This window comes from Chelmon rostratus, chromosome 7 (genome assembly GCF_017976325.1).
Source record: "Chelmon rostratus isolate fCheRos1 chromosome 7, fCheRos1.pri, whole genome shotgun sequence".
NCBI classification, from domain to species: Eukaryota; Metazoa; Chordata; class Actinopteri; order Chaetodontiformes; family Chaetodontidae; genus Chelmon; species Chelmon rostratus.
The window spans coordinates 19566470-19580702 of NC_055664.1; the positions used below are offsets into that span (position 1 = coordinate 19566470).

The 14233-nt window shown below is 43.4% G+C and overlaps 1 protein-coding gene across 1 annotated transcript in view; it reads right to left on the bottom strand.

Moving 5' to 3' along the window:
- LOC121608855 (CD166 antigen homolog A-like) overlaps positions 1–13759 on the bottom strand; it is a 34900-nt gene extending 21141 nt beyond the window's left edge. The window contains exon 1 of the mRNA XM_041940252.1: positions 13456–13759. Coding sequence (XP_041796186.1) covers positions 13456–13516 — 61 coding nt within the window. The 5' untranslated portion in view covers positions 13517–13759. The remainder of the gene's footprint in view (positions 1–13455) is intronic.
- Between the last annotated feature and the right edge of the window lie 474 nt (positions 13760–14233).

The following is a 14233-nucleotide window of genomic DNA, read 5'->3' on the forward strand; positions in this document are numbered from 1 at the left end:
ACTTACAAACAATCGCTAGATTATGGGCAAATGGGATCGTTGAATAATTTCTTGCTATTAAAATGCAAAAACTTGGCTTTTCCAACTTGAATTCCTCTGTTAGAAAGATAAAGCTAACTCACATAAGGTTTGTGACATGTGCAAATGAGAGGTTTAAAGCCTTTGCAACGTTTGAACTCATAAAAATGGACATATTTTGTAAAAAAAAGGCTTATATATATATATATATATGTACATACACACACACATATTGATATCTAAAACACATTTAATGCTATTCCCTCATCTATGAAGGTGAACTGCTATTCAATACTCAACCTTTTCAGTTCATTACCTAAAAGCAAAATAACAGACACCTATTAAATTTGCATTTGTGTTCACTTCAAACGTTGAGGATAGCAAGGCTGGAGCCTATTACCTCTCAATTCAGATGTGTGTTTAGAAGCCGCTCATTCAGTAATTTGAATGTGAGGCCAAGGAGCCTTCAAACTTTATTATACTTGAGGATACAAGAGCGTTATTGGCCCGTTCACCCTTGCCTAACTCTGCTTCTAATCGCAGTGGCTTTCAACCTAAGGTAGTTAAGCTTGCAGTTACTGTAACACCTCTGTGAGTCTTTTTGGGAGTTTAGTTGAGCTCAACCTTGAATCCAAAGATTTATTTATTTTTTAATCTCTGGAGGATCTTGGCGAGTGATCAACAATGTTACAGCAGCACTGATATAACACACGTTGCTAGTTTTTACAGGAGCAGGACGCACATGATCATATTTACACCGTGTGGTGTGTGCATGCGAGGCAAAACGCACCCCAGAAACACCTCCTGCGGCTCTGATTTATTCGTTCGTGGCGTGTATTCTTCGAATTTCCAACTAGACTCACAACATTTCAGTTGCATGCATCCGAGTTTAGCAAAGCCTTGATAGCAGGTATCAGATCACATGGTTCCCTGTAGTTCGTACTGCTGGGTTTGAGATTACGAGGTGCAGATAAATGCACACGGCTTCTCTGAGGGTAGGACTTGGTGTTTGAAAACTCTTTTTTTAGCCTATGTAATTAAAATAAAACAAACCCCTTTCCTCAAGCAATCACAAGGAAGTATAATCAACCCAATTAAGGCTTAAAAATGCAGTCACAGTGATAATATAATAAATGTTTACAGCCTAATAAAGTAAATGTAAGGGTTAGAGAGGTGCAGCAGATGGTGTGATACTCCAGATGGAGCCTCTAACAGCGCGTAATGTTTCTCACTAATGAATATCGTGCCCTTTGAATTACAGAGGAGTTTGAAATCCATAAATCTAAGAGCAAGAAATGAATCCTCGAGTTGTTACAACACTTTCCTTTTTTTTCTCCCCCCGCCCGTTCAGCCAGATGTGTTAATAGGCAGTTTTAAAATATTCCTGACACATTCAAAACAACCTTCTCGACATCAAAGTGCTCGTCGTCTCACCAGGTCTCTTCTCGAGCTATCACATCAGACAGGAGGTATCAGGGTTTTTTTGCATACAGGCCATAAAGCTGCCAGCCTCGCTTGCCTGAAGCAACGCAGCCAACTAGAGCAGGACTGACTTCTAGGGTAAGTGTGGATTATGCATTGAACATCATTTGTAATCAATTTTATCATTTCCCCTAAAGGGTAATCGGCACGAACGACGCGCAGGCTGGTCGATTAACTGATTGATCAATCGACATAAAATAGTCCACAATTTTTGGAATCGCATCATTTATCAAGCAAGAGTGTCAAACAAAACTTCCAATTGTAAACATTTGCTGTTTTTTTCTGTTTTATTTAACTGCAAATTCAATTTTCTGGTGTTCGTCAGACAAGTCATTTAAAGATCACCTTGAACTTGGAAGCTGAAATGGATTTTTCACTATTTTCTGACATCCAAAAGGATTAATTAATTAACTGAAAAAGGATAATTGCCATATTATTCTGTAATGAAATTAAGACCCATTACAAACCCTCATGCGCCGCATTAGGTGATGATTTTCCAGCCTGATTAATCACATCATTCGAGTGATCCTGTGGTCTGCGCAAATGTCAGAACGGAGTGAAAAAATGCCCGTCACCAAGCTGATGTCTTCAAGTGTCTTGTTTTGTCCGACCATCGGTGCCGCAGACATTCTTTTTGAAGACAAAAGCAGCAAATCCTCATTTGAGACCCGAGCTAAAGACCAGTTGAAACATAAGCAAAAATTAATCAACTATGACCAGATCTGCTCGTGATTCATTTGTTGGCCATCGATTACTCCGCTAGCTGCTTCATCTCTTAATCAATTGCTACTTTTCTCTGTTTTATATGATTATGAATTAAACATTTTTGGGGTTTTGGGCCGTCGGCCAGATAAAACAAGCAATTTGCAGACACCACTCTGGGCTCTGGGAACATCTGGTGGGCATTTCCCTCTTGTTGTCTGGCAGAAAGGACAGCTGACTCAGTCGTGACAATAACTGGTAGCTGCAAACCCTCATGCTCAACGTGTTATATATGGAAAACAAACAGAGGGTCAAGATGGAAACATCCACTGCACCATCAGACTAAAAGCATCCTTCTACTGGTAGCAAATATAGTACTTATTTTTATTTTGATATATTAGCCCAGCTGGCAGCTACCGTTGTGCAACCAGCTTTTTGTTCAAGTACCTGCCTGTCTGCAAGTCCTCCCTTTCCTGTCGAAGTGGCCCCGCCCCGTCCCCCGTGCCTGCCTCACCAGGAAATTCTTTGAACATCTGTAGCCCATCGCTCCTGGGGGAGCAGTTGTGTTTACTATTATACTATCTGTATGACATTATTACAGTTGCAGGTGGTGCCTGAGGATACCAATCACCACAACACACCCCTGCTGAAGGTAAATTGAGCCTTTTCTACACAGCGGCGCTGGCAACCAACCCACGCACAGCCCTGACCAGAGCAGTGGAGAAAGAGGGAGTCAGCCCAGACCTCATCACTTTTCTATGTGGGAAAACAAGAACGCATCCACTTATCGATCTCAAAGTGCTTCATTAGACGCTGTATGAAGCATGGACTAATATTTTCCCCACACAAAGTGAATGATTAATGGATATAGGTGCGATAGTGTTATTATTGTCTGAATTTAAAGCACGGCGCCTGCTCTGCCGTATCAATAATGTATGCCTTGTTGTGCTGTAAACAACAGAAAATATTAACAGGTAGATATTTTCATTTGTTCCGCAGATGGCTTGCGTAGCTTTCATCTCTGGTAATTGCTGTGGCGATGCTGATACTTTCGCATTAGTTAAGTGAAGAGTCATGTATGCTGTTGAGCACTCGTAATGACAGGCCTGACCTTCTAACCCTTCACTGTGAAACAGTGCAGGCAATGTTCCCCATTCCAATAAGCCAAACAGCCTGGTTGGTATTAAGAGGGCATGACGGTTTCAAATTGTGTCCTGCTTTAGCTTCTGGCTCTGGGGGGTCCTAAGCCTCTGCCAGCTAAACAGAGCAGAGAGCGGTGGGAGGAATACATGGAATGCAGATAATACATACAAAGGATTATGTACCTGCTTGCACATCAAATCTGTGTGGTTTCACATTTAATACCCATGGACCAACGTCTGCTTTGATGGAGTGCTGTGAAAGGTTGGAGATTAACATGCGCTGTCACACTACCGAGTCTTCCTACGATTTCAGGACTTTTAGATTTACGTGGCGGGATAACCGCTAACGTGATTTGGCTGAAAGGTTTTACTAGTGTGAACTCCAACGGCGCCAAGCTGGTTTTTGTGCACGATGAGCGATTTGTGTAGTCTTTGAACGGGAGGAAGAGTTTGCTGATGTGAAATAAATTAACTTACCTGCAAAAGACAGTTTATCTTTTGTCGAAGCGAGGTCACTAATAGCCTCATTTTGCCGAAGACACAAAACAGATGAAACTGTCAACAACAACAAACCCAATCTCGCTCTTTTGTTTGTGTCTTTTGGTTCTGGAAGATGAGATAACCACTCTCGGCTTCTGTAGTTCTGAATATGTCACCGTCGTCTTGGATGCACGGGGTGCCTTTAAGGCATAATAATTTCATTAGTAGTGGCTATTACATTTTCTTCTTCCATCATGACGCGAGGAGAAGCCATACATCAAGGTAAGTGCTTTTAACCATCACTCTGCTGTTGCACATCTTAAGCCACTCCTGTTCTGCCTCTCCTGCGTGGTACTCACATAACAAGCAGCAGAAGAGCCCCTGCAGATCAGAACTGATCACGCAAAACCTATCAATAAGAGAAAATAACCTGCGAACACCTCCTCCACCGCCGATACCAATATATCTCCAAAATATAAAAATATCTACAATGCAGCCTAAAGAACTCGTGAGTTCAAATCTCCACGGGAACGTTCTGCACAGACTATCCCCCTTCAGGCAGAGTTAGTCAACACGCTGTTCAGAGAGTCCTCTGGAGCAACGAGCTGCTGATCTGCTGCCGGGTCAGACGAAAAGACAGGAGCTTCAGGCGGAGGCTCCCCCGAAAGACCACAAAGGGCAGCAAATCGTAGCACAGAGCAATACCACACCTGATAATTAGGAGTACCCTTGCTGGGATTATAAAAAACTGCATTTTAACGGTAAAAACTGCAGACAACTTCGGAAATATGTTCTTTAGCCCAAATAGCGACATGGCTTTATGGACGCTGTCTTTTTTGGTCCAATACTTTGCTTCAGACTGAAATAATGATGAAGCCTAGATACTTTGGTGATCCCCTCAAGCGCAACCACAAAGCCTAACTTGTCCAACACTTGCTTTTGTGTGACATGTCTCACAAATATTGGCCGAATGGCCATGACATCTGGTCCGGACCTGAGCTGAAAGTCGAGTAGTTGATCAACAGAAAGTTAATCAGTAGCTTTCCTGTTTGTGATGGCTCCAGGCAGCTGCTGCAATGTGCAGATTTGCTGCTGTTCATTATATTGCATGGCAGTAAATTGGGTTCTGGACTGCTGGTCATGAACTCTAAGAAATTATTATGCTCATTTTGACTGTTTTCTTACACTTTATAGACGAATCAACTGATCAATTAATCAACAATGTAAATAATCATTAGCTGTAGCCCCAATACATTCAAGTTGCCTTCAGGGGGAAAAAATACATCTAAAAGAGGAAAACTGTTACCCAGCTCCGCTTCTCTTCAGGTATTATTAATATAAAGAACATGTATATTTGCAGATGTAATGACCTGAGATATGAAAATGCAGTGAACACAAGACATTACTGAGGACAATAAAGAAGCATATTCATCCAAGCATATCTGAAGAAATACCACCCTGAGCAGAAAGGTAACAAACTTTTCCAATTATTAGAAACCCTGGGGGATAATATTGCCTGAACAAATATTCTTGTAATGGCAATCTGTGATGTTGTCTTGGTTTGGCATATCCATTCGGTGGCTCTGTCTTCAGATGAACGTGCTGCGACAAGCCCTCCACAATAGGACAGGTAATCCTGAGATTTCCTCGGAAAAGGGTCGAAAATCCGCTTTACCCTATATGTCCCTAACCTAAACTCAGAAAAAAAAACCAAGACTTGTTCATTTGTCAGTGTCAAACTCTTTGCTGTGTGACCCTGCACGTTCAAATGAAATCACTATCATTATATGAGGAAATGATGTGTCATCTCCTCTGTATATAGCCTACTACTTATATGGGGGGAACTGAATGGTAGCATAATGGGTTATGGCATCTTCATTACTCAAAATTAAACCCTGCAAAGTTCATTTAGCAGCGTCCTCGCTCTATAGAATAGCCAGGCACAGCGATAGAGCAACTTTTATATGACAATGGCCTCGGGCAGACTGCCTGCTGATGAGTTTACTGACAAACATTCCTGCTTGTTTCTTGTGCGACCACCCTGCAGTCAAGCCAGAACAAAATCAGTCATACACACTGATTTTTTTTTTTTCCTAAGCGGGTAAGTCAGTACAAAAGTCAGTATTTAAATTGCACCAGTGGGATGTGTAATGCTTAGAGATTCCCCCCAGGAACACAAGGCTACTCGACCTCTTACGGGGTCCCGTTAGAAAATTAAGTATTGCATCCAATTACCAGACAAGCATCTCTTCACCTTCCTTGTAAGGTCTGGCAGTGGAACAGCTGAATACTTAACAGCAAAGGAGAGCGTCTTATCATAAAACTTCTAACACATCCACAAGTCATGCATCAGCCAAAGCATCGCTCGTGGGGTAATTGCCATGCAAAGAGCCACCACTTGACTTCTTTGAACAAAAACTGATATTGAGTCTGAGGAAACAGAGCTGCTGCTGCTGATGCGTTTGGCTTGCAACAAGATAGTTTTGAATAATGTACTGTAATCTGCTCTGAGGATTACATTTCGTCTCCCTTATTTATGGTTTTTCAAAGAAGTTGCTCATTAGGAAGGACATGCCCCGAGGCCGAGTGTTCATCGACTGGAATGGGAAAATGTCTTGCTGTCAAAGGGGAATGGGGGATAAATTAATTAGCACTTGTATGGTTTAGAGCAAGGAGCCTTTCCAGAGAGGGTCAAATAGGCCTAATAACCTATTTTTTATTATGTAGGTTTTAAAGTAAACATTATCATTAGATAGCGATGGCAACAACATCCAAAGAAAACTCTATGTGCCTCCAGACCTGTCTGACAGAGCACTAAGCTGCACCCCGTGTTATAGCTTTTAGCTAATATTTCAAATGTTTAAGATAACATTTCAACTGTCCAGGCTACTTGAAGCTAACTCTTTCATATGTTAACTTTTAGCTAATATTTAATATTAAACTGTTAATATTGAACTGTTTTGCATTAATCTGCTTTTAGCTAATTATTTCAACTACTATCTATCTATCTATCTATTAGCCGACTTCTAGCTGCGTCACCTGTTGATTAATTTTAGGTAAACATTTAAATGTTTATCATCTCTGAACTAGCTACAATTTATCATTTCTACTATCTAATCATCTGTGGTGCCGTGTCACATAGCGTTAAGGTGTTAAAAGTGACTCGGGTCGGTGGGGCTGTAGCTATTATAGGTGGTAATATGCTGCCTAATGTGATTGTGATTCACTACAGATTAGAACCACAACAAAACGTGATCCTATTTGGATTTCTATTTTTTTTTTAATAATTTCTGTTTCTTACAAATTAATTGCGCTGCTAAACAATCTTTCCACACGCTCCATGGCAACTTCAGACATACCCCTGGTTGAAAATCTAATAGAACAGCTTGAAATCCAGTAAATGATAGTTTCACAAAAAGATGACTACCATTGTAAGGAAAGCAGCACCGTGATTTGAAATTTAAAGAGGGGCATGAGAGCAGGATTAGGCTTTTATTCCACCTTTGAGCACATTTTAGACCTGTATAAATTTTCAAGGCTAGTCCCAAGTGTATTGATACTTTGGTGACCCAGGGACACAGGCCAACCATTTAATCTTCCTTCTTGTTTTGTATTTAGGCACCAACAGGATGACAGACTTTTAATTCCAATCAGAGCTATACGCTTGCTATCCCCTGTGAGAGAGACAGAGAGTGTCTCCCTGAATGAGAAGTCCTGTCTTCTGCAAGTTCAACTGAAGCAGCGTGTAATCACAGATAGCTCCAGGCACCGCAGACTGCTGCAGTCTACGAGGGGAGGAGAGCGGACATCAGCACAACACAAAGACACAACTTTTAAAATGGCAAGAATGTGAATGCCGAGGTCAAATTTAGACACAAGGCCATTCTGTTCAGTCCCAAAGGCACGATGTAACAGAGAGCAGCGCAATGTTTGAATGAGAAATTGCGTAACAGTGTCTGTGTGAATAGAACGACTTCTCAGTATTGCAAAAGAGCTCTGGACCTTACAGAGGACGATTCAGAAATGACTGGGAAGACAAAACTCTGTGTCATTTTTATTAGTAGGCCCGGGGCTCGAAATGAATGTTTCACCTTTTGCACAAAGCTGAGTCAACCCGCCTGACTTCCCTGAACCTCGCACACATTCAAAATACAGGTTTGATACATGAGCAACCTCGTGTCCTGCCATTTGACTCTCATAAATAGGCAGAAATTAAGGGAGAGTCAGCACCCCCCCCTTTATGGGTCAGGAGGAACCCCTGCTGCTGGCAGTCTGCTGTCAGTTCCGGGAACAGACTCACTGGTTTGTCTTTGCTTCATCCATAATAACAAATTTTAATGTGAAAAAGAAGTTCATTACATGTAATTCACAAAAACAAAGGCCACATGAGCACCCACCCTCTGGCTTTCCATACATATGTGCTCCTTCACGGTAAATCCTTAAATATTCTCTCAGGTCGAATGATTAACATCACAGTTAATGGAGGCCTCTCAAAGAATTCATTAACGCAGAGCAATGACTCTAATGGAGAATCCGAACAAAGATCCAGGCACTGTTAAAGATGGGTGTGGCCACAGGCTTTTCATATGGAGGAGAGGTGCCCCCGCCCCCAGTCAGGTTGCACATGTGAAGTGCAGGGGCAGGCAGCAGCTTCTCTGTGCCCTCTCCGAGGGGTGTGTGTGCTGTTCCATATTAATGACAAAGAGAGGAGCGGGAGCAAGAAGTCGCTATCATACACTCATTTGTTTAAAAAGAGCCAGCCTCACAATACAGTCGGCAGGAGTCCACAGGAATCCAGTGAAAGCTGGGGGCTGCGTCAATGACAAAAGACAGAAACAACCTCACTTTTTGTCCTTGCAACAAGGGCCGCCCAATCTCAGAGTGCTGTTGGTCTTTCACCAAAACCAAGGATACCTTCATGCATTTCAATGGGGGTATTCCTGCATAAAGAAAGAAGCACTACTGCATAGCACAGTCATCTCTCTCCTGTTGTTAAGCCTTTCTTTATGGTTGAAACAATAGAACCCTGGTCCCTCCCCTTGGATAACAAATAAACCATTATTTTGCATGGAGGAGCGAGAAACCTGCGTGCGAAAGGAGGAAGGAGAAAACTGAGATGTTACTCCGTTTGGTAAAACGCCGTGATGCTTCCTCTCACTTCAAAATGAGCACTTCTGCATAAACATGCATGCATGAAAGGTCAATAAAGGGCTAAATTCATCCAACCTTTCTTAACCTGACCGGCAAACTACAACAAAAAAAAAAAAAAAAAAAAAAAAAAAGGATGACTGAAGAGGCAATTTTAGCCAAGATTTTAAAAATTGAATATATCTCATACTCTGGCTCAAAAAGTGGGCCAAGCCAATCACTGAAGTGTAATTAAGATTCACTTGCTGCTGGTTTACTGATAATCCTGTGTGTAAAATCGTCACAGGCGAACCTTTTTCCTCGTTGAGTTCTTTCATTTTCTAAAGGAAACGCCACTCATCTTCCTGCTCACTGAGTCCAGCTGAGAGTGAATTTCTCTGCTCTCTCTGACATGGAGGAAACTCAGCATGTTCTTATGGTAGCTCATATTTCTTTCACTGCCGCCCTGCTACATCTAATCTAAAGGTGAAGTTTGGTTTTAGTTATGAGATTTCGGAACAAATCTAAAAATATCTTCGACACTCAAACGGCTCTTGAACTTTCGCCATAGAACAACTGCCTGTAAAAGTTCTAATCAAGTGAATTTCAAGGCCCAGACCTGAGAAGTTATCATTTAGTGCAACGTGAGTGATGGGAGCAAACTGCTTTTCCTTCTCAACAACTGCACACACAAACAGGAATCATAAAGAGACGCTCGCTCCCTTCACGGCCCTAAAAACCAACACCGCTCCACCTGTTCAGTGTCCTGCTGGGGGTGGAAACAACAGTGTGTGCGAGTGTGTGGGTGTGCGCCACTCCTACCCACTGTGCGAGGGGTGCAGGGCAGACAAAGACTGAAAGAAAGCAGAAACACGTGTCTACATTCAACGATGTTACAGCAGAATAATAATATTTGCAGAATCTAGGGGCCATTGTTTTGTCTATAATTAATTCCAGGTCTGCTGTACATGAGCAGGTCCATAGTTGCCATGCCATATGTTCCAGATGCATATGTTATAAGCATCATTTCTCTGGGGACAAGCTGATGCATCGGCCTAATTGCTTGGAAACCATAGTATCCAAAGATTTTTCTCCTCTCACATAAGTAGAGCAGGTTATTATAGACCCTTATCCTTACCCTATGAGATTTGCACTAAAACCTTCTCTTTGCTCTTTTTTTTTAATGCTCCATCACAGGTTATGTAACAGTCACGCTTTCATTTCATCAGGACTTCAGGTTATTTTTGTTTTTAACCCAAAACCTCATCTTTGTTTTTGAGTTATTTGCAATTTAAAGCTAAAGTTAGCATGGGAGTAGTGAACTGAGCTTGATCCCGGAATCCAGGCTGTAAAGCGCTGCTGCTAGGGGCGCCGGTAGGAATCCTGCACCCCCTGATGGGAAGTGACACCGGGCTCCCCACCCTAATGCTGCTTTAATTTACAGTAGGGCCTCGGCTGTCTGACCGGCCCTCTCTTGTCGGAGGAGCACATGAAAGTCTCTCCCCTTTCTGAGCATGAGCAACACCTCCTCCTTCCGCTCACACTTACTTCTTATTCTGGTCGAGGTCTGAGGAGGACATGACGCACACGTAACACACCTCACCTGGTTGTCTCTCTCTCTTTCTGATATCTCACTCACTTTGTTATTCTGGGCTGAGTAATGGCATCACTTTCTACTCAACACTAAGTGCTTTTTCATCAAAAACAAGAGCAGACTAACTGCATGACACTAGAGAAGATTCAGATACAGAATTGCTCCACACACACAGGACTGAGAGTCCCACAGAGCCTTTTGAGAGACTGTAAGAGCTGCCATAATGGGTTAAGCATCAGTGGGATAATGAGTTGTGTAGATATCACATTTTGGGGCCATTTTAATCATTTCTATTCTAATAACCTCCTATGGATTAATAGGTTTGCTCCCTTTGTTAGTTTAAGATCTCTTGCAGCCGAATTCAATTCTTTAACTTCTGCAGATTCTCCTGTTGTGTTTACTCAGATATACAGATGGCCAATCTTGATTTCATACTTTGATGTTCTGTCGCTAGCTAGTGAGCCACTCGCAAAAATTTGCTCAACAAACAAATCAACTATTTCAAGAGGGGACGTATTAAAGTGGTAGAACAAAGTGAAGTACAGATGCAGCATTTCTATTCAAATCCATGATTCGGCTGAGTTGCCATACTTCTCATGACTGCATCTGAATTTTGCATGAAGGGATACAATACTTTGCAAGTCACAAAGAAATCTCCTTTCAAAGCAGAAACAACCACAAGCAGTCTTCCAACATCAAGAGAACGCCGCCTATAAACAAGACGAGACGTGCACAAGCACACAAACACACGGCGTCTCACATGTAGCGCCAGCGTACTTTTTCCTGCACGTTAACATCATGCCGCTCATGAGACGAGTCTGGACATAACCCCGTTAAAGATGAAAGAGTGAATCTATCTCAGGTGAAATTGGGTGACCCCCGCAAGAGATTAGTCCATTAGCAAAAGGGAGAGCCCCACTCGCTCGACAAGTAATACCAGCTGTGACACCGAGCGCTGTCTGTCTGCTGAGGGGGGGGTGAGGGTGGTGGTGGGGGAAGGGTGGAGACAAGGGAGCGAACAAAAAAACAGATGCATCTTTCCAGACTATTTGCTCTAAGAGTAATTCAGGGCTCTGCTCCTCTATCTGGTTGTGGCCGTGGCCCGGCCTTTCGCGTCTCAGCCCCGGGAGCTGCTGCTTTTTCATCTGTTCAAATATAATAAACACAGGCCTGTTTTTTATTACAAGTATCGATGCAGTTTTTATTGCAAATCCCGAACTCAATAAACCCTCTCAGTCAGATTTTGAGTCGAGATAGAGCAAATTGACAAAAAATCGCAAAATATTTCTGTCTTGTAATAACTCAGGAGGAACCTCACAAGGTTCGCTTTCTGCAAGAGCACGAGGAGGACTCCGACCATCTGTTGTGTCAGCAAACGCACAGGTTTTGTCCATCAGCTCAGGCAGCACACACAGCAGTGTGGACCACCATAAAGTCTAACCTCATTACCAACTCAGGGCACTCTCCTCCAGTCTCAAGCACATGGCACTGCAGCGGCACAGCAGTGTAAAAACACCTTAAAAGGGCCATTCATTTCCTCTCAAATAAACCACCTGAGCCTGACTGATAGGTGCTGCATGGTGTTAATTTACAACAACAGGCGCCACTGTAGTGTGACGAGGCGGAAAGGAGTACAGCGGGATCAACCTCTCCGCCCCCTTTCCTTTCCGAGGGAGAGCTCTGAGCCCCTCTGCAGCTTCTCTTTATTGGCCCGGCTGAGCGATGTGAACACATGATGCAGCTACCTGTTGGCCCGACAGAGCAGACAACAAGGAAGCCTGCAGACAGCTAAAAAACAAACAAAAAAAACCCCCTGAATCCTCAGCACATTCAACACCAAGCGCAAAATTAAAAGGTGTTCCCAAAAAAGCACCATTGTCCTTGTTCCATCTTTTTGAGCCACCAGAGGCTTAATAGTCTATTTTTCAAAGCACATTTTAAAACCACCACTTAATGTAAAGTTGCTGCATTCACATCGTGCCCAAACAACCAAATGAAACTTCGGAGCCCTCACTTGTACAACCCATTACAACTGCCCACATCCAAAATGACTCCTATCCTACGTGTAATTACTAGAGGGAGCCTGACAGAGCGCTTCCCCGCACATAACAGGCAGCCCATAATTACAATAACTCAGACAGGATGTGAGCGTAGCATCATTTTTGCTCAGCGGCCTGTTAACTGGAGAGAAAACACACACACACACAAAAAAAAGAGGCATCATGATGACATCATGGCACAGCACATGTGAAGAATGGGTGATGATGACTACCTCACTGCCTGCCTCTCCCATCATGTGGGGATAAAGAGAGAAGGGTGGCACAATGGATAATATTTCATGTCACAAGAGTGGTTATTACGCAGAAAAGTTATGAGCAGGGATGAACAATAATAAACCATTTACTGAGTGAAGTTAAAAGAAACTGCTTGGTCTTGTTTATTTGGACTTTTATATGTTATACATTATGTGTTTTTTTTTCAGATTTATTTTTTTACACATTCGCAGTGTAGAAAAGTGACCACTGCATTATGTGTGGTTTATAAGCTGCCAACAACAACGATAATAGAATGACTTTGCATGAACTGTAATGGGGGGAAAAAAGAGAGGGAAATTTCTAGCATTAATCTACATGCAAACTATATTCGAGACAGTCACATAAAAGCAGAATCCGTGACTAAATACTAAGAAGACTTCCCGAAACTATATTCCAGCTCACTAACTTCTAACATAAAACCAGCAGCGCCACTGCTCCACGTCTCGCCGGAAATGTGGTCGATAAGCCGTGCTGAAGTTTTTTGGTGGCACCTGCGTGTGATTGCCGGGACTTTGTCCGTGTACCTGCGGCTCGGGCGCACGGGCGCACCGCGCGCGAGCACCGCGGCTGCCCGCTCAGGGAGACAAAAGCTTACCTTGGCGGAGGAGCGCGGTGATGAGGAGGGCACACACGCAGCTGGCGGACAACAAGTGCATCCTCGCGACTCTTTCAGATCCTCAGCGGGCTCAGGTTGTGTCGGAGGTCTGTCAGAACCACCTGGCCGAGTTTCTCTTTCTTTTCTCTTTTCTCTTTTGGAGGCGGACGTAATTGAAATGGTCCTCGCGAGCTCCTGCTTCTGGTGCTGGCGTAAAGGCAGTTGAGTTCAGACTTGGCTCTTCTCCCAACGTGGCATGTGCTCTCCAACACGCGCTAACATCAGTTCTGGTAGACAGGTAATTGCGAGGGGCACACAGACAAGCGCGAGGGCGGGGGCTGCTGTCTGCAGCTCCGCCCCTGATATACCCCCACCGCCTCCCCACCTTCCTTTTCCCTCCAGCAGCACCTCCCTGCCTCCCCCCTCCTCCCACACACAAGTGCACCCACCCTACCCCACCCCGTTTCTTAAGACCCTCTCATGTCCCCCACCCTTCTCCTCCCTCTCACCCCCTTTTTACTCTCATCTTCAACTCCCCCTCCTCCTTTCCAACATGCCCCTTAACTCTGCACACACACACACAAAGAGGGAAACCTTGAATCAAGCCGCACCTCAGACTTGTTTGATGTGGAATACCAGAGGTGGAATAAATGCTATAATTATCATGTGGCCCTTTTAGCAAATCATCTGCCAACTCCAGTATATAAATTACATGACTTCCATTTTCCTCCACGCTCTGTTGAAGGCCACCAAGACAAAACATTTGCATTTTTGTTGG